The 19382-nt window shown below is 38.0% G+C and overlaps 1 protein-coding gene across 5 annotated transcripts in view; it reads right to left on the reverse strand.

Moving 5' to 3' along the window:
• The window catches only part of evi5b (ecotropic viral integration site 5b), a 47736-nt gene that overhangs the window by 27755 nt on the left and 599 nt on the right, over window positions 1-19382 (reverse strand). For 2 of the 5 annotated variants that reach the window (XM_028027595.1, XM_028027592.1), the window contains exons 2-3: window positions 8897-9108; window positions 2413-2602 (exon numbers count right to left, since the gene is read on the reverse strand). In XM_028027595.1, the coding sequence (XP_027883396.1) occupies window positions 2413-2602; window positions 8897-9108 (402 nt within the window). Of the gene's footprint in view, window positions 1-2412; window positions 2603-5028; window positions 5163-8896; window positions 9109-9738; window positions 9895-16711; window positions 16937-19382 lie in introns of those variants that run through there. The other 3 variants (XM_028027593.1, XM_028027594.1, XM_028027596.1) reach the window with 3 other exon arrangements.

Here is a 19382-nt window from a genome sequence, read left to right on the forward strand (position 1 = left end):
GACAGTCACATGGAACATAATTATCATAGGGCTGCAGAGAGTTACTGTAAAAACAAGCCCGCTAAAATTAGCATCAAAATGTCAGGAACTGAAATAACAAGTTCAGGGGCAACGCTGCAGGGTCAGCCGGGACGGAGATAGCCTGACAAATTATCTCTGACTGTAGTAAACACTGCAACAGTCTGAGCTTTTGTGGTGTCTGGCACAGGGCGAGATGGTAAATGTCAGCAAAAATGCATGTGCATCACAAGAGAGACCACACAGCTGAGATGTGGACGGTGTTGTGGAGTTTAGAGCAACAGCAAACATCAGGAGATTCTTTTCCTTTCTTTACAGTATATTGTTTTAAATCAAAAATGGTGCTTTGCAACAGTATTTTTGTGTATTAGCTAATTTTACAACCACTCTATTCTTAATGCATTAGCTTTTGGACCTGGGTCTTTAAGGCATTAACTTGAATCAGCAAAGGTATTTAAGCCTAAAATAGCATCTCAATGCTACAAGCAGAGACGCTGATGTCGGCGTCCACAGTCCACATGAATGATTAGGGCTTCCTGAAACACTGCAAATGACCCCATTTAAATTAGTTGAGACAAGAACATCCATCTAAGCCAGGGGTGTCAAAGTCCAGTCCTCAAGGGCCGGTGTCCTGCAACGTTTAGATGTGCCTCTGCTGCACCACACCTGAATAGAATAATTAGGTCATTAGCAAGGCTTTGGAGAACTGATTTGCACAAGGAGGAGGTAATTAAGTCATTTCATTCCAGCGTTTTGTACCTGTGGAACATCTAAAAACTGCAGGACAGCGGCCCTTGAGGACTGGAGTTTGACACCTGTGATCTAAGCTAACCATAGATTAGAAGAGCACTGATCACAGAAACAGCCAATAGGCACATGGTAACTGTAGGAGCTGCAGAGATCCAGAACTCAGGTGAGAAAATCTATGTCTTGTTCCACTAATGGAAGAGTGAGGAGAAGAATTTTGGCAGCATATTACAGCTGCGGCACTGGCTGACATAGTGATGCACAGCAGGTGTCCTGTTTCAGCTTCAAAGCAAGGCTTACAGTTAGTAGTAGATACACTAGCAACAGCTTCCAAATAAATTCTAGTTTCAAAGCTAAATCACCACCAACCTTCATTTCCATAAAGTTTCACGTCAATAACTACGTTTTCACACCTAAGAAGCAGTGAGAGTTATCATCCTCCGTGTTACTGGATTGTCCATCAAACACACAGGATCTCTCCTTTGTGGTTGTGTGCCAGACAGGATGGCAGCTGCTTAGTTGCTTTGACAAGGAGCAACTAAGCAATCCTGGAACGCTGTACAGGATTTCTGTTTACACACACTCTTACGTGAGCTGTTTTGTATGTGTATTTATAAGTTAGAGCGACAGGGAAACTCGTTCGCAGCCTCAGAGAGAGAAATCAGAGGCAGCAGAACACAGCAGTAGCGTTTCCATTACAAATATGCACAAATCTTTGTCTATATGCTGCTGCTGTAAACCCCCCCCCCAAAAAAAAAAAAACAGTTTTGCAAGGTGGTGTTTCCATTAAATGAGAAATTAAATTAAAACCACACGTCAATAAGATTGTTCATGTTAAAGTCATTAAAAATTGTGGAAGCGACGGATGCAAACAGTGATATGAGAAATCCAGAATTCAGCTATGGTGCAAGAGCTCATCATCTATAAGCCAATCAGAAGAGAGGTCAGTGTCTTATTCAGGGTTGGAGCAACAAGCCCCGCCTACTTGGGAGCGACTACGTATTGGGCATTTTGGGGACATTTTAGTTGCCAATTTTACAGAGGAGCTATGGATTCAACACACCAAAATGACACACAACTTCCTATGAACTGTGTGATGATGTGAGAGCTCTGGTGGAGCCAGCGGCACATTGTTAGAAAAAAAACAACAGTAAACCATTATCCTTCTACTACTTCCTGTTGTCGTCCTTGTGGTTTTTGACAGTAGTAACATTTTTATGTGTTTACTTATTTTTTTAATGGTGCAAAAATACTATCAAAGTAACTTAATTTTTTTCCAACGTGACTCATGTGAAGTAAAAAGTGTTTCCATTGCCGTTTTGGGAAATACAATTTTATTCTACTTTGTTATAGCTGAACAACCATGTCATCTTAGCGCAAAAACTTTATAGCAAACAAAAAAAAGACTTATTTCAAAATTGTCTTCTTTCTATTATCCAAGTTTATTTTTGCTATTTATACTGGTGCAATTTTATGGTCACATCTACTCCCTTGGTGGTGACAGTAGCTGTGTGTTCCACCTCTCACACACTTGTACATGCTCCACCCGTTGTCAATGACAGCAGTTTGGATGAAAGGACACCTTGGTGAGGTGTTCTGCAGGCGTGTCTCAGTAAGCGCTCTTCGGCACCAACGCACCAGCCTCACCTTCAGCTGCTTCTCCTTCTTCTTGCGCACCTCCTCCCACTCGTTGACAATCCGTCCCCACAGGATCCAGGTGTCCTCCTCCAGGTGGGACAGGTTGGAGGAGGCCGAGGAGCTGGACACCAGGGAGGAGCCGCTGTTTCTCCGGGAGCCGTTCATGGAGCGCAGAGACTTGCTGTCCGTCTCCAGAAGTCTAGAATTAAAAATATGGAGATGTATGTTATCAATTAGGCCTGAAACTGAGCATTATTTATTATTGTTATCTATACTGTTGCAGGGTTTGACAAATACGATCAGGTGGAATCCATAAATGATTGAACTGAAGTGACTTTTTTGTAAGGTGCCTTGAGACGACGTTTGTTGTGAATTGGAGCTACATAAATAAACTGATCTGAATTTAATATTTTAGTTGGTTATTTTGATGATTAAATGGATAAAAAGAATCTGCATACTTTTCATTTAACAGCTTAAGCTTATTTTATACAATATTAGTAGTATACAAAAATACAATTCCAATTTATTTCATGAACAAGAAAATAAACATTTTCTAAAACATATATAAATATTTCTACCATCAACATTTGAAAAGCCAAGCTCTTTCTGCTCGACTTAACATCAACACAATGTTGGACTAATTTGGTGATTATTTTTTTATTTAACCAACTAATAGCAAAAGATGCTCAATTATTTTTCCCTTTTCTTGTGTTTTACAGAATGTGAAGCAGGTGAAGCTAAAACTTTCACTTGAGGACTTCTGGGTAGAACATATAGACAAAAAAGGTTCATTTTTTTGTCTTAAAGGCAAAATGTATATATTGTTTGTACACTTTTGGATTAATTACTGCTCTTACTGTATTATTCTTTTCAAAAAATGTCCTTTCCTGAGGCTGTATAAGCCAGTTCACGATTAATTAATTACTTAATTAGTTGACGTTTATTTTGATAATAAAGGATCACAATTACTCCGATTAAGTGTTTTGAGCATTCAAAAGCTGTCTAAAACAAGGACATATTTGGAATGTGAGCATTTATACTTTTACATATTTTAACTTAGAGAAATATCTTCAAGGTACATCAGCAGTAAGAGCAACAAGTGACTTGTTGACGTGCCACTGGAAAATCAAGGAACTAATATGGCAAATGGAAATATCTTTGTATATGCTTAGTCAGGGTATTATAAGCCTGGTCAGCCACCAGGCTTTACTTGTGACCCTACCAGGCTAAGCATTGCTTATTTCTTTCAGTCTTTTTTAAATGTTTGCATCCTTTTAAGACTTTATAGTTGGTATTCAGGTATTAGTCCGCCAATATTTTAATAACACGAAATTATCAAATGATATTTTCAAATTTCTTGTCAACTTTAAACATTTTTCAACTCAAAATCACGACAGGCTGCTGGATGAATGACTGCCCAACCATCAGGCTTAGCAAGTTTTCTGGGGGAAACCTTGCTTAGTGAACAGAAATTTACTTGAGCAAGAGGTTTTATTGTGACAAAAATAAAGTATAAAGCTACTTTGCGATTCTCCACCCTACCAAGTAAAACCAGACACTGCAGGGAAGCAGCAATAAACCTGACGTTTCTAAAATTAGTCTCAGGTAACTTGCAAAGCGAAAGGAAGACAACGCAAACTGGATCTTGTGTTCACATCAACGATGGAAACATTTTAAGTCAGAACTGTTTATTTACAAGCCACTGAGTGTTCAGCAGGGCAGCTCTGCAGGTTTAAAATAACTCACTGTGTCAAAGTTGGATGAGCTGCAAACACATCAGCCAATTAGTAATTAGTAAAGAATTTCAAGAGATGCCCAGATAGGATTCAGTGGGAAAACAGTCCAACAGCCAGGCAGCGTGTAATCATAAGTAGAGGTTGACCACATGCTTGATTCATACAAACTACTCTTCTTACTTAATGTAAACAACAATCAGATTCAGATTCAAGGTTCAATACGTTCCAGTATTGAACCTGTAGTTGAGCTCATATGTCAGTAAAGAAGGAAAGAGGTTGCAAGTTTTTTTGAAGACAACTAGAGTTTGATCTGCGTCTTCAGAAATTGACTGAATGCCTCATGTTTACTGCAGCAGTTACTGATCTAGGAACAGCATGTGGAGAACAGGAGACCCAACTTCAAACCATGACATAGAAACAAACACTCTGACACCTGATCTTGGAAAAAAGAAAAAAAACAAAAGTCTGAGGACTTTCCAGTGCAGCCTGTGAGTGCTGTCCCAGAATGGCTGAGGGTTCCAGACAAATTCAGGTCATGTAGGAGAACGAACTGAGCAGAAAATACTACATTACGGACAGAGTGAGACAGAATACCTAAGTCAGAGACTGGAGGAGTTTACACTTTGTAGAAAAATTCATAAACTGCATTTTATAGTTGAACCTGAACCTCCTACGAGCTCTGCTAATAATTCACCACAAGTCAAACAGTCAGAAGATGAAATAAGTATTGTGGACTAATAATGATCAAGCAAGAGATACAGCAAATAAACACCAATTTTTAATTATACTTCTACCCACATGATAAATAAGATACTTTAACCTTTAATTTAATCTCCACTCCCATTTTCTGCATTTTAAATCAGTATAACTTGAAGTAAGACCACCTTACCAAGATAAACTCATAATTTTCTCCTCATTGCTTTGGGATTTCTTCAAAGCTGACACATCTGGACTTAGACAGCGCACTAATGAGTGCTGGATACTGTTGTTCTTGTGGCAGGACAGGACGAAGCTCAATACCCTTTATCTGTTCTGCCAGGTCCAAAGGCCTCACCAAGCACACAAACCTGCGTTAAGCAGCTGCAGTATCTCTGATTTGAACACCAATACCAAAGTCCTCACTGTAGTTGCTGTAGCTGGTTTCAAAGTTCCTTGATGACGAAAAGATTTTACTGTTAGCATGTGGCTATAGCTTAGCTCAGTTAGCTGGATGCAGGAACAAACAAGCTATAATTAAGCTTTATCGAGTTAATTTCGATTAAGTAATTAATTAGATTTTAATGCGTTAAAATGTTTTTACCACAATTAATAGCAATTTTTTTCTTTTTTCAACATATGAAAATTACAGCAGGAACTTTTGCATTCATTCATGTGTTGCTGGTACTCCCGTAAATGTGACACACAAGCGATATTCGCAAACAACGATGGACAATGAAGCTGCTTTTCCTGGGACTTAATTTTTGCCACAGAAATTGATCTGACTGGACAAGTCTACTGTTGTGTTCTAGTTTTGCTGAAAGGAGTTAGCCTATCAGTGAAGCTATTCAAGCCTAAAATAGCATCTCAATGCAAAGCATGTAGCAGCAGCATGCTAATGTCAGCGTCCATAGTCCACATTTCTACAGACGTTCCATGAATGATCAGGAGTTCCTAAAACTCTGGAAAGATGAATGTTAGTATTGCACTTTGCATCAGTGTGGTGGTTGAATAACCTAAGCAACAAATTAAAACAACAAATACCTTTATTGTTGAGCTCATATGTCTGTTTATTCAATAATTTAGCTGATTTGTTTTAAAAATTGAAAATATTGGTCATTTTGTCAATACTATACGATTAATAAATTACAGACCCTGCATTTAACTGTGTCCCACTACTAGCTAAAATGCTAATTTTTCACTTAAAAGCATGCTACTCTGAAGGAATCATACAGGCAATAATCTGTCCACCCAAAAGAAGAAACGTATCCAAGAAAAACTTATTTGGCTGGACAATCATTGTGATGGATTTTACAGTGAGCAAGCGAACAAACCCTCAACAATAAGAGTGAGTGACACACTTGTGCCGAAATAGATGCTTCTACTCTCACACACACATTGCTCAGCCATGGATGAAAGGTTCAACGGAGAAAGAATTCCCAGAGCTGGCAACAGAAGGCCATTGCGTCATCCTCTAACAGTCTATTAATTCAATGTGAACAATGACCGAATCAGCAGGCCACAACAATGTTCTCAATTTACCACACACACCCTTGGTGATACCATGCATACACCACTTAGCATGCTGTGATGTGGCCTTTGGGAGTGTGCAACAAGTTATTGGTCTTCCTACAAAAACCAATCAGTTCAGCAACAAGACAGGACATTGTTGTAGAAGTGATAATCGGCATTGACATTTGATTTGATCTCATCTACAATCTCTCACTCCAGAGTAAATCAGTGTAAAGCCAGTTGAACAACAGCTGTCAGATGAGACAAACTGAGGAGAACTATTTAGTCGATGAGCTCGGAATATTTTCCTTACTGAAGGCCAGATTCAAATCAAAAGCGCTGTAATGCTACAAGGCAAAAAAAAGAGAGGCTAACCTGATAACAAAAAAAGAAAAGAAAACGTAGTGTAAAGTTTCCAGAGTTAGTCTCCAGTTAGCAAGTCACAACCTGCTAGATGTCATTCAGGTGTGTGTGCAGATAAGAGGGGGATGGTAAAGACTTCTACAGTGACTGTGTCAGGTACTCTGAGCACAAAGCCAACAAGACAGCACAGCAAGATGTATCCAGTATTTGAATATTCACTTTAAAATGTCAAGAAATTGAATATTTTAATGTAGTATAAATACATAAACCTTGCCAAATTAACAAGTCACCTGAAATGATGCTGATAAATACTGAGAGGAGACAGAGGCAAAAGATTTTCATTAAATCCTGACGCACCCATACAAAAACTAGTGCTGATGTCGATATCCGCTATTAATTTTGCCTAATTTTGCCTCCATACTGGATATGGTCGATATCCAGTATGTGACAATATTGCATCATATGTATTTCTGTTATTTCAATATTGTGAAAGAAAAATGACCACACTGCTGACATTTCTTCTCTGTTTCAGTTAAACATCCTGCAGTCCTGCACAATGTCACATGACCAAACCAAACCCCATGACCAGCCTCCTCCAGAAACACAAAGGACAATTTAACCTGCAATATTTCTTTTGTTAATATTGGCCCAGCTTTAACTTACTGGACCGATACCAACATGTTAAAAAAACATGTAAAAAAAATTACCTGATATCATTGTTAGTGCTGATAAATCGTGTATCCCCACAATTATGACCATTTAATAGCAGTTATGATGTGAAACTGAATTTAGATCAGTTTTATCTATTAAGTTTGTCATAAATCACAGACCTTTGAGGATTACCGAAGAATGACCACACATCCTGCAGCATGGCTGCTCCAGTCAGTGTTAGTAACACTGCGTTGCAAAAAAATATTTTTCGGAAGTTGTCTGTGTTTTTTTTCTATTTTGAACCACGGAATCCAAAAATGACATCCATTTTTCTCAATCAGGTCAGGTTCTTATTCTAGTCTGATCTAGAGTAATTAAATCTTCTGACTAAATTGATTATATTTTTGTGACATTATCAGTTAATTTCCGTTAATATTTCTCATCCAAAAAAGGTTTTAGGAGAAAAAAAAATGTTTTCCAACAAAGTAAATTAATTATATGTTACAAACTTAGATTCTTGTAAACTGAATAATAAACACTGATCAGGGTAAGTACATGTAAATTGAACATTATATCTCCGTCTCTTTCCTGTCCTGATGGAATCTCTCCTCCTGCTCATCACTCATTGATCCAGATTCTCAGGAAACCGATCCAGATGGGAGAACAAGTCCTGCATTTTGATGCTCATGTTGCTCCATAGTTCAGAAAGTTCACCTGATTGAGCAAAACCAATGTGATTTTTGGATTCATCTCATCAACGTGACCCTAAAACAGTTGAAAAACTCCAGACAATTCTTTGGCTGTTGACCAGTGTAATCAATGAATGATCAATAATCCTGGGGAGTTGTGATAGTTACATATTCTAACATAAAGGTTATATCCCTTCAAAAGACTGATGACAATACTTCACTAGTAATAGTTTTCTTATGTTCAGTAATGTAATTAACTTAATAATTAAGGACATAATGCTTGATTATTATTATTTTTTTATTATTATATTATTTTTTTTCCTTTCATATCAACAAAAACCCACTACATGCTGCGAATACCTGAAGGACTACACTAGACTTTGTTTTGTGTCTGTGTATATTCACTTAAAAATATAAAAAGTATGACGAGACAATTATACTCACTCTCTTGGCGGTTTTAAGCATTATATTTGAATTCCTACTATAAAAACTGTAATAGTGTGTCTGAGTTTCTCTGATGAGTCATGTTACCCAAACTTCACCTGCAGTTTAATTCTGATTCATTTCTGACTGAATAACAGGAACACTGACTCGAAACCTTTGCACAGAGGAAGCTTTCTTTGCCAATTATTGACATAACAGAAGTTGTAAACAATGTCTCCCCTGATGGGCTACCGTAACTAAACAATAATTATGTACTTTAAAAATAAAAAAAGGGAAAGACTCAACTTTTGTGAAGGACGAGAAGAGAAATTCAGTTTGAAAAAAAAAAAAGAAAAGAAAAAATTCCATCTTGCATCATCATGCAAAGGTAACTGAAGAAGCTGCATCAGCCAAATTACTGACCTGTTCTGCTCCTCCAGCTTGGCCAGTAGCTCCACATCGTCGGGGCTGAGCTGCGCTGGTGAGGACAGCGATGTGGAGGAGGAAGTGGCGGGGGTCTGTAGAGATGTGGGCGTGGCCACCTGGCTAGCCATCTGACTGACGGTGTGGGAGACCGAGTTCTTCACCCATGAGAGAGTAGAACTCAGCTTTCCAGCAACCTTGTCTGTCGCCACCTGCAGGGAAAGACCACAGGAGTCTTTTTATTATATAATCACTTTCCGACCTCACCGGGCTCGGTCTCACAATAAGTCACCGTCTAAGCTTAGATCCATGCCAACCAGACGTCGTCCAGTCAGAGCGGGACGGATCGATGCGGCTGCTTAGCTTTCGCTCTGCTTTAGCCAATGTTCTGATTTCCCAATCAATACCTCAAACTGCTTGCTTGTGCTGCAGCAAACGTTTGATGAGTCAGGACTGAATCGTGACAGTCAGCAGTGGATGTTGGATTGGTTTCATTTTAAGGCTACTTTAACAACACATTCTAACCACTTTCCTAACCACACATTCTAACCCCCCCAACAGATTAACAACTACAAGTCCTGCTTTTACTAAAGAGATTTTTTTTTTTTACACAGCAGAGCAATGATTAACATTATTATTCCCTCTCATGGAGAAAAACGGCGACAAAGGTGTGAATCCTAACATGTAATCTGACCGACCCTCAGAACTGGACAGACATACATAACATGAGAATTATAAAAGAAACTGTTTACATCTGTTTCCTTTTCAGAACCACCACTGAAAAATACACACAAACCCTGACCAAAAGCGTATAAAGAGGTGACATCAGGAAAGTTTCCTACCTGCTTTTCCCTCCCAAAAATCCAACCTTTTCAGCCGCTTTCCATGACAAAGCCGTTTTTCAAATCTCCATATCCATCAAAAGAAGGATTTTGGACGCTTGTTAAACCGCACACTTACTCGCTCAGTCTTCTAAACATTCAGCCGACTTAACAGTTTTGCAGTCATATGCTGATCATACTTGCAGGACGGGTCAAAGTGCTACAGTCAAGATAGTCATTCCACACAACTGTACTTCACAAAAAAAAAAAGGAAAAACAAAAGCCTGGCTGTCATAATACAGGAAACAAATCTAGAATAGAAACTGAGTAAAAAGCAGCAGCAGTAATGATCTTTTACAGTTTTTAATGCAGTAATGTTCATGCACACTTTGTATATACTTTCTGATACTCAGTTACACATTTCTTTTAATCTGAGTATGCCATTTTTAATAACTGTACATTTCAATTTTTTTGCTGCAAATTTCCCCTTCAGTCTCTTTATTTTTATCTCTGTGTGAATCTGCATCTGCCAGCCGCTTTGCTGCTGCTTTACCTCAACTTCCCCACCAAGGGTCAATATAAGATGTTTCTATTATTCTTAAGAGTCAATAAGAATCAAAGAAGAATCGTAAATGTCTTTCAACATTTTTGACAAATAAAATGTAAAAGTGGTTCAAGCATCTGAATCTTCGTGTGTAATTTAGTCCCAGTATTGCAGAGGGTTAGAAGAATATCCTGAGGTTTAAAACACCTAAAAGAGCACAATTAAGTGCATCACCTGAAAATGGAAAGGGTGTTGCATAACTACAAACTGCCATGCATTCAAACTAACAGGACAAGCAGGGGTGGTATTAATCAGAGGATTATGAAGAAGCTGCAGAAAACCACAACTCCAGATATCCACCCTTTATGCAACAAAAGAAAGCCATAGGAAGTTGTCTATTCAACGGCAAAACTACAAACTTCTACACACGTACAAATTTATGAAAACAAATAACTCATCCGACATAGTTTTAAAAAAAATAGTGTCTCACACACGTGATTGTTTTCAGAAAACCTTTTATCCAAATAAACTCACACAAATATGTCATTTGTGTTGTTTTAAAAATGCCAAATGCACAGGGGACAGTGTAGCGCAAAGCTAAAACCTTTGTTAGCCAATCAGCTGATGGCATTGTATTTACTGCAAGCAGTAATGTAACGGAATCCTAAATCTCTGTTTACCCATAAGCACACAAAAACACAAATAAGGAGCTTTGTGTGGATGAAAAGCTGAAACACACTAAAACGTATTGGTTTTCCCAGATATCCAGAGGAAAACAGACCCTAACAACATTTACATCTTGTCATAAGGTGTAAAAATCCGTGAAAGTTCAAGCGACATAAATTCTTTGACAGACTTTTTAATGAACTCAAAGGCACAAGGACTTCCACATTTTTTTTATCTGACGTATAAGTAAGTTCAATCCTTCCCATCAACAAGTACTAAATAAATGGCATATAGATGAACCGAGGAAGGCATCTTGTGTGCAATGTCAAATCATAAAATCTTCTAGAATGATTGGAGGATTATGCTAACACTAATTCTGTAGTGGTGTAAGTGTTTGTGTGTAATTTTACATTTGTTTTCATTGTACATTATATTTTTACTGTTGTGTTCTTTTTTAATCTGTAAGTATTGATTTAAGTCTGTTAATAAACGTTGAAGGTATAAGATGTTTTAGCTGATTAATTATGTGAAAAAAATCTTAGACCGTCTCTAATGTCACATCTGCTTCCACTTACAGCAGAAACTGGGTAGAGCAGATGAGAAGCAAAGAACATTCCGGTTTTAAGTAATTTAAGTGTGTTTTTTTTTCACTAGGTGTATTGAAGCATTCAGCAGATTGCCTCTTTTCTTGTTTAGATGACAAATGGCTACGTGGTTTAGCCCAAATGTTTATTTGCATGCAGAGCAAATAACTGAGATCTAATCACAAGTGTTCAACTCAGGATGCAACTCAGACTGACACGTATTCAGAGCCAAATTCATTTAAAAATGGTTAAATAGTTACAGCTTATAAGGACATAAAAAGTGAAACAGTGAGCAACTCTGTTTATAAGGAATAATAGCTTATTGTAAAAACCCTTAAATTTGTGTCTATTTTTTCCCCACCCAAAGCTTTGTGGTGCTCTGAGTCAGACTAGAATTGTCTGTGGACTTTTTCCTTGAAAGCTAAATAAAAGAAAGTCGGGCCACGTGGCTTCTTATGGCGCTGATGACCAACAGCGTCAGTGAGTCAGATTTCACCTTAACGAACAGCTCTACATGGGCTCTTTCAGATCTGATACCTAGAAAGTTGAAAGCAGCTTCCTATGTATGTAAGGGTGTTTTCACACCTGATAGTCTGGTAGACTGGGCTCAGGTAAGGACCAAAATGTGCTACATTTTCAGCTGGTGTCATTCTCTTTCACACTGCAATGTGGCAAACCAACCAAATCCTTTGAAAAACCTGTTCATCTGTGGCAGAACCAAGAACCACGGAAGCAAATAACTCAAAAACTACTTTAGAAGACACTGAGATCAACTTCCTTCTTCACAAAATGTAGACCAAAACAGAATGGTGTCAAGATTTTAGCGGTTGTAAGATTTCTCCTTTGTCTCCATTTCTCCCATTAACGCTCGACTTAGGTGTTTATTTTGGTTAGATTTATCCAGAATGCCCTGAACCACAGCCCACTTTCTGCTTTTGGAGCGGTCTTCAGTCTACCTGGTGTTCGCATATGCATTCAAATCACGCCAGAGTTCACTTTAACCCAACCGAGACCCAGGTTAGTAGGTGGACCAGAGTTTGATTACACATTCACACCTCCCCAAAAGAACTGGACTTTCTGGGCAAACCAACTAGAGTCGGATTAAAATGGATAAAACTAAACAAGGCTGGTGTGAATGTATCCTAGGTGTAGATGGATTTGAAAAGATTTCAAATTACCTGGCAGCAACTTTAAATTTAGACTCTGGTTCTACTATGTCAGATGTCAGCATCAAGGTTGGCCTTGAAAGATATTGTGTCCAGTGAACCGAGCCAATGAAAGCAGGAATTCCCCATAAATCCTGGATACGGGGTTTGTTGCTGCTTTTGTTCGACAAAGAACTGAAAGAGCCCAGAAATGCTGGGAGCATAGCTAATGAAGCTACAGAGGGTCCGAGCAATGGAACATCAGGGCAATTGGGGAAGTGAAAAAGACCAGAGGAAGAAGTCAGAAATGTTTCCCTTATCATAACTGAACAGATGCATCACACTAGCTGAAAAACAAACCAGGTAAATGGCTAGAAATTATATCTACATGTATAAATTAAAAAACTTCTAAGCTACACTCACTCCTATCTTCGTATTCTATTTCTCTTCCTGAATAACCTTCTCAGGCTCTGCAATGGACACCATGGTGTGAGAGCACTGAAACCCAGGCTTGGCTCACAATAACACACTCAAAGTGAGGTGGAAAGGCCTTTCTCTTCACACGCACAGGGAAGCTCATACTTTCCAAATGTACAATCAACATTTCAATGGTCGGGCTGAAGGCTACTCCTCAACAAGCACTGCTAGCCTTTTAGTGGGGTAGAAAATGAAATGTCTAGACTTTGGCTTATGATTTTAGAAATTCAAACCGCATGCATAGCCATCTTAGTTTGTTACGGTAAAAAAATGGAATCAAAGTTTAAACTTTAAGAATTATATTACTTTCAGATTCAACAATCCTTCTACTAATTTATTTCCTCAATCACAAGAGCTAGAAATAGGGCCAAAAAAGTGTTCTGAGTGACCAGAACAATGATAGCATAAATCTTTTGCATAAGTAAATAATGGTGTCAATTAAGTTGCTGAAAATGTGTAAAAGTTGATTGGTTACACCTAATAAAACCAGGTGACAAGCTTCTTAAAATTTGTTCCACTATGCAGTAGTTTATCTGCTTTAAGTTTTAGCTAAAATGAATTCCTGCCTTTAAAAAAAGCACATACTTTTTTTTTTTTACACAAATTCCCTTTCAAAGTATTTGCACCTCTAGAACCTTTGAACTTTTAGTCATGCTACAACAAATTAGCTTCAGTGTATTTTTTAAAAAAGTGTGGTAGGTTTAACAATGAAAGGTTTATAAATATTTCAGATTATAATAAAGCCATTGCCATTATATTACTTGAAAATTGTTTCAAAACAACATTATCATTAATTGCAATAACTTCTAGGACAAATATTGTCCAGCAATAAATTGTCCCAGGCCTAAATTATGAATAAATTAAATAAGTAGGCCTATTTAATACTTATGACTAAACCTTTGTAGATCAGAATAGGCTATGGTGTCAAAAAGTGTAAACAAACAAAATCCTAACATCATGTGGATTGATAGTCTAGTGCCCCAAAATAAAATCAGACTAGGCAGCAACACTTGTGGTCTAATGTACAGTGTTACCCCACCCACCAGCTCACATGTACTGCATCTACCAGAACAACACCAGAGGAGGATTACAGAGGATCTGTGATGTACAGCTACTAAGAATTTACACTTGTTTTGATAGCAAAAAGTGTATGTTGGTTTTTAAAAAATGCTATTTTCATCCTGTTTGTTATAAAATAAACTCAAAAGTAAGTGTGTTATTACTACTTTCTATCTCAACACATTATTAGCCCAACCAATTGGTGCGGAACAGCTAGCAGGAGAGCAAACCCTCCGCAGCTTCACGTCACAGAAGATTTAAAGCTGATCTTTAATGCATCTCCCCCCCCTCCTTCCCCTGAAGCCCAATGCCACAGCCAAACTAACTCTAACAGAAAAAGTACTGAAGTTCTGCAGCAAGCATAAGAACTATTTGGGCCTGAGCAGCCAAGAAACAGAGAAGGAACTCACTCAAGTGTTTAATAAAGCAACTAGTTCAGGCACCGTGACTGAATTCAAAGAACAGAAACTATTTACTCACCAGCTGCTGGGACTGAAACTTCACAAACGAAATACAGATGGACTAGATCTTCACACGAGTGTTGCTGCTGCAGGAAATGTAATACTTGAACTATTGTATAATAAAATACAAAATGGCAATCCTTGGACATTAGTTTACATGTGATACAGGCCCCAGGCTTCAATGTACTGCTAAATAATACTAGATCTTCAATTAGCTTTAGCTTATGGAGAGTAATGACTTCCAGTCACCAACAGGTGCTTTCACGGATAACTGATATCATCGGCACCAGGGAATCTCTCTCCTTCAGCTTTATTCACACTTTTTACTGAAACAAAATTCAAAAGTGCTTCACAAACACAAAACATGTCCCATCCAGGATTTGTTTGTCCCTGGTAGAATTTATGGAGGATTTCCAGATACAGAAATAAAACGACCATGTATAACAGGGCTTCGCCCAGTGCATTACAAGCCTGGTGGGCCACCAGGCTTTAGTTATGCCCCCACCAGGCTAAGCATAGTTTTTATTTTGTATTTACTATAGAGTTTTTTATATACTTGTAACAGTGATAATAGCAAAGACTGGCTAAAGAGTCTCTTTGGTGAAACGATTGGAAGCACAATGGCAACACAGTATGATCAGTATGTGAACACATTTTGAGGTCAGACGACTTTACCGTTCAACACGCTAACAACTTCAGAGAATGAAAGGAAAAGTCACAGATAAAAGACACTTTAATTAGGATGATCAACTAAAGTGCAAAAAAATATTTTTAGCATAACTGTTATTTTTATGCTTCCCTTTTTGAAGACTATAGTTGTTTTTTAGGTATTGTTAATAATGTTTTCCAACAAAACATTATCTAGCGATATTTTCAAATTTCCTGCCAACTTTAAACATTTTTTTAAATCAATAACTGCCTTTACCACTGGGTTTAGGAGGTTTTCTGAGGGTAGTCCTGCATAGGACATGCTTGAAAACGCACATTGCTTTGTGTAACTCATCAGCACTCAGCATTATCAGTTTTACAGGACATCACAGATATTTTGCAAGCAAAAACAGCTTTTGAAACTCATCTTCCTCCTTTTCACAATGTGTTAATGCAGAGCAGCTTGTTGAATTGCTAAACTAACACTAACACTTTTTTGTTGCACATGACTTGCTGTGGCTTGTTAAATATTTTAATGCCTTTCAGGTTAATAATGTAAATGAAAATAAAAATACAGCTCTTAAACACAAACATGGCAGTTTTTAAGTTATCTCTCAGCTGCTCTCTGACCTTAATGAAGTTTCTCATTCGCTCTGCATTCTTACTACTTTCACCGGTTTTTATGCAGTGGTGCAATATTTAGAACTCTGCTGCGTTAAAGATGGTAATCTGAGGTGGGTTTATCACCCACAACATCCTTGTTTACTGGATTTTTTCCCCCCCGTCTACAGTCTGAGTTTGAGACACAGTCAACACCGCAGCAGCAGCACAGCTGAGCGGTTTAAATCCTCTGCTTGTTCCACATATCATGTTTCCCTCTCTGTAAAACATGCTCATCTCCAAACAGGAAACAGAGGAGCGGCGCGTTAGCCTCTGCTGCCCAGGTTCCTTTTATGGCTCGATGGTGCTGAGCGCTGAAATGGGGATCTAGCATCAAATTCAACAGTAGTCTCTCTTCCAGAAAGCGCCACAAGTTACACGGCATTACCGAGAAGAGAATCCGCTTAAGCTAAACGAAGACGTCGTTTTTTTTTAACCTTTTGCAGCTAAAATGGCGACTTCTACTTTATTTTATTTTATGGGTTTTTTAACAAACATCCACAGTCTTAAGAAGTCTCCAGCTGCAAACGCGTCAAACACTATCGACACCACTGACAAGCCGCAGTTCGAAGTAAAACTGCGACAAACCGAGTGGAAGAGTTAAGTAATAACCATTTGTATTACTTGAGCGCAATGTCACAGTATTGCCTTTAAAAACAATGGAATAACTTTGAGTCTGTTAGTGAGTAGAAGTCAACTTCCAGTAAATAGACCGAGCCCGGGGGAGAAAAAAGCAAAGACATCCTTTACCTTGAAGCGTTTTCAGCCAGCAGCAGTAAATGTCTCCTGTTTCCCATGCACGAAGATAAAGCTCCACTAGTCAGAGAAAAAGTTCCGCTCGGAAACGCTTTACGTCCGTACATAGAAAATTAGGACAAGCCAGTGCGGCTAGGTTTCTTCTTGAAATGCTAGCCAGCATTAAGTTAGCCCGTTCCCATTGACTCCTCGGTCCAGCCCATGCAGCCGTAATACGTGTACACAAATGTCCCCGACCCACAGACACGGCCTCGACTGTTTACATCCTAACAGAGCATGCGCCAACCTGGTGTAATACTGTCACCAAGTGGTCAACGTGAGGAACTGCAATCCAGGGTCTTATTGGAAAGCGTTGCGATTTAGTCATGAAGAGAAAGCACGACATTCTTAAACACAAAAGCGCTTTTTTATTTAAAATGTAGTTTGATTATTTTCAAAATGGAGACCAGAAGTGAATTTAGCGAAAATGGGCCAAAATAAAATTGGAGCATCTTTCTAAAATTTTTGCATACAAGCACACTAACTGATGTTGTACTCTGATACACATTTAACTACAGTTTTAATGGCTTTAATGTTTTTTTGTGGGTGGACCACAACGACGCCAGTAAAACTCACAATAGCATACCAAACTTTATCATTAACAAATTAGAGTGAGCAATACAATTTCCACAGACTTTTCAATAGTAACCACATTATCACATTGTTCTGCTAAAACAAGATTCACTTTTTTGGTGAATCCTTTGGTTTTCCTTACCCTCTTTAGTCTGTTTATGGCAACGTGTCTAATGCAGATGAATATCTTTGTTTTATTTTTGTAAAATTTTCACTTACAAATAAAATCTTTTTATTTATAAGTGAATAAAAAGGCTTACAAATAAGTCTTTTGTAAGTGAAGTATTAGTGTTGTTAGTACTACTACTACTAACAGCAGCAACAACAATAATAAATAATAATAATAATAATAATAATAATAATAATAATAAACTTTAAATATTTCTCTTTTATTAATCACATTTCTGCTTTTATCTTAAACAAACAAAAAATCCCTTCATCTTCCATTTATTAAACTTTGCTACATACAGAAGCACTGTATGTAGCATACTGTATGTAACTGTTAAGTTACATAAGTTACTGTATGTAACTTTCCACACATGGAAAGAAGTCAACTCAAATATTTTCAAATTATATGTCTGTCTTTTAATAAGGGACCCTTTTTATATTTTGGATCTAATTACTCATCTGCAAAATTTAGACTACTCTGTTTCATTAAAAATGTAATGTTTAATATGTATCTAAGCAGATCAAAATAAAAAATTCTAAGGAATTTATGTTTTTATTTTTGTTTGTTTTTTGTGGCCCTAAAGTGCTTTCAGCTTGATGATTTTGGCCCTGGTGGTAAAATGGTTTAAGACAAGAGTGTCAAACTCCCCTGTCTTCAAAGGCCACTGGTACAAAACAGTGGAATGAAATCCACTTCTTCTTGTGTAGATCAGTTCTTCAGAGTCCTGCTAATGACCTAATTATTCTGTTCAGGTGTGGTGCAGCAGAGGCAGCTCTAAAGGTTGCAGGGCAGTGGCCTTTGTGACTGGAGTTTGACACCTGTGGTTTAAGACCGGCCCTGTGACAGACTGGCGACCTGTCCGGGGTGTACCCCGCCTCTCGCCCGGAACGTAGCTGGAGATAGGCACCAGCAACCCTCCCGACCCCATTAGGGACAAGGGTGAACAGAAAGTGGATGGATGGATGGATGGTTTAAGACCGTTCTCTGTCTAAGCAGTGACTGGGTCAGAGGCAGGGTGTAGGCTGAACATAACGCTAAAAACAATGTCACACTCTCCAAAAAAACATCTCAGGGTCACTTATTAATTTACATGAATTGTTTTTGGAATGTGAGAGGAAAATGGAGTACCTGAAAAAAACCTCACACATGAAAATGGAGAACCTTTTGCCACCTTGTCCTTATACAACTGCTGATTTGAAGGTTTTTATACAAAACCAAGATAGCCTAAAGCAAATCAGAAGTCTCAACAACTTGTTTACCCTCTCATTATTTATCACAAACACACATGATATGAATGACTCAAAGGCCATAGAGGAATGAATTGTGTCAGAGCAGCTCTGTCTCAGGGCAGCTATGGGAACGTTGTGATTTCATGTTTTTGACCAAAATAGTCTGAGGTGACTTCAGACTTAAAAGTTCAAGCGACATGAAAACTTTCACAGAACACTAAGTGTAAAGAAGAGACGTGAGCTTTTTCCTCAAGGGTCTCAGGATTTAACACTGTTAGGTTAAATTCTAGAGTTCCCAAAATGTGGTCCACATTTACTGAATTTGGATAAATTCAGTAAATGTTTACATTTTAGCCAGTGTGAACATGTGCAGTCATATTTGGTAAATTAGGATATGCTTTCTGATGATTTGTTGGATAAAAAGTACCTTTTGAAAATAACCAAGGGCACTTTGGTACTTTGGTATTAAACAGACTTTGTAGTAAGCCCCATATTTCAGTGTTAAAATAGTTTTTTTTTCATCAGTCTAATCTAATATTCTAATTTTAAATATCATGTTTTCTTTAGCTGTAAGTGGAAAATAATCATAGTTAACAGAATAAAGGCAATCAAACATCCATCTGTGTGTAGTTAATCTATACAATGTGTTTCACTA

The sequence above is a fragment of the Xiphophorus couchianus genome, chromosome 9 (assembly GCF_001444195.1).
Source record: "Xiphophorus couchianus chromosome 9, X_couchianus-1.0, whole genome shotgun sequence".
NCBI lineage: Eukaryota > Metazoa > Chordata > Actinopteri > Cyprinodontiformes > Poeciliidae > Xiphophorus > Xiphophorus couchianus.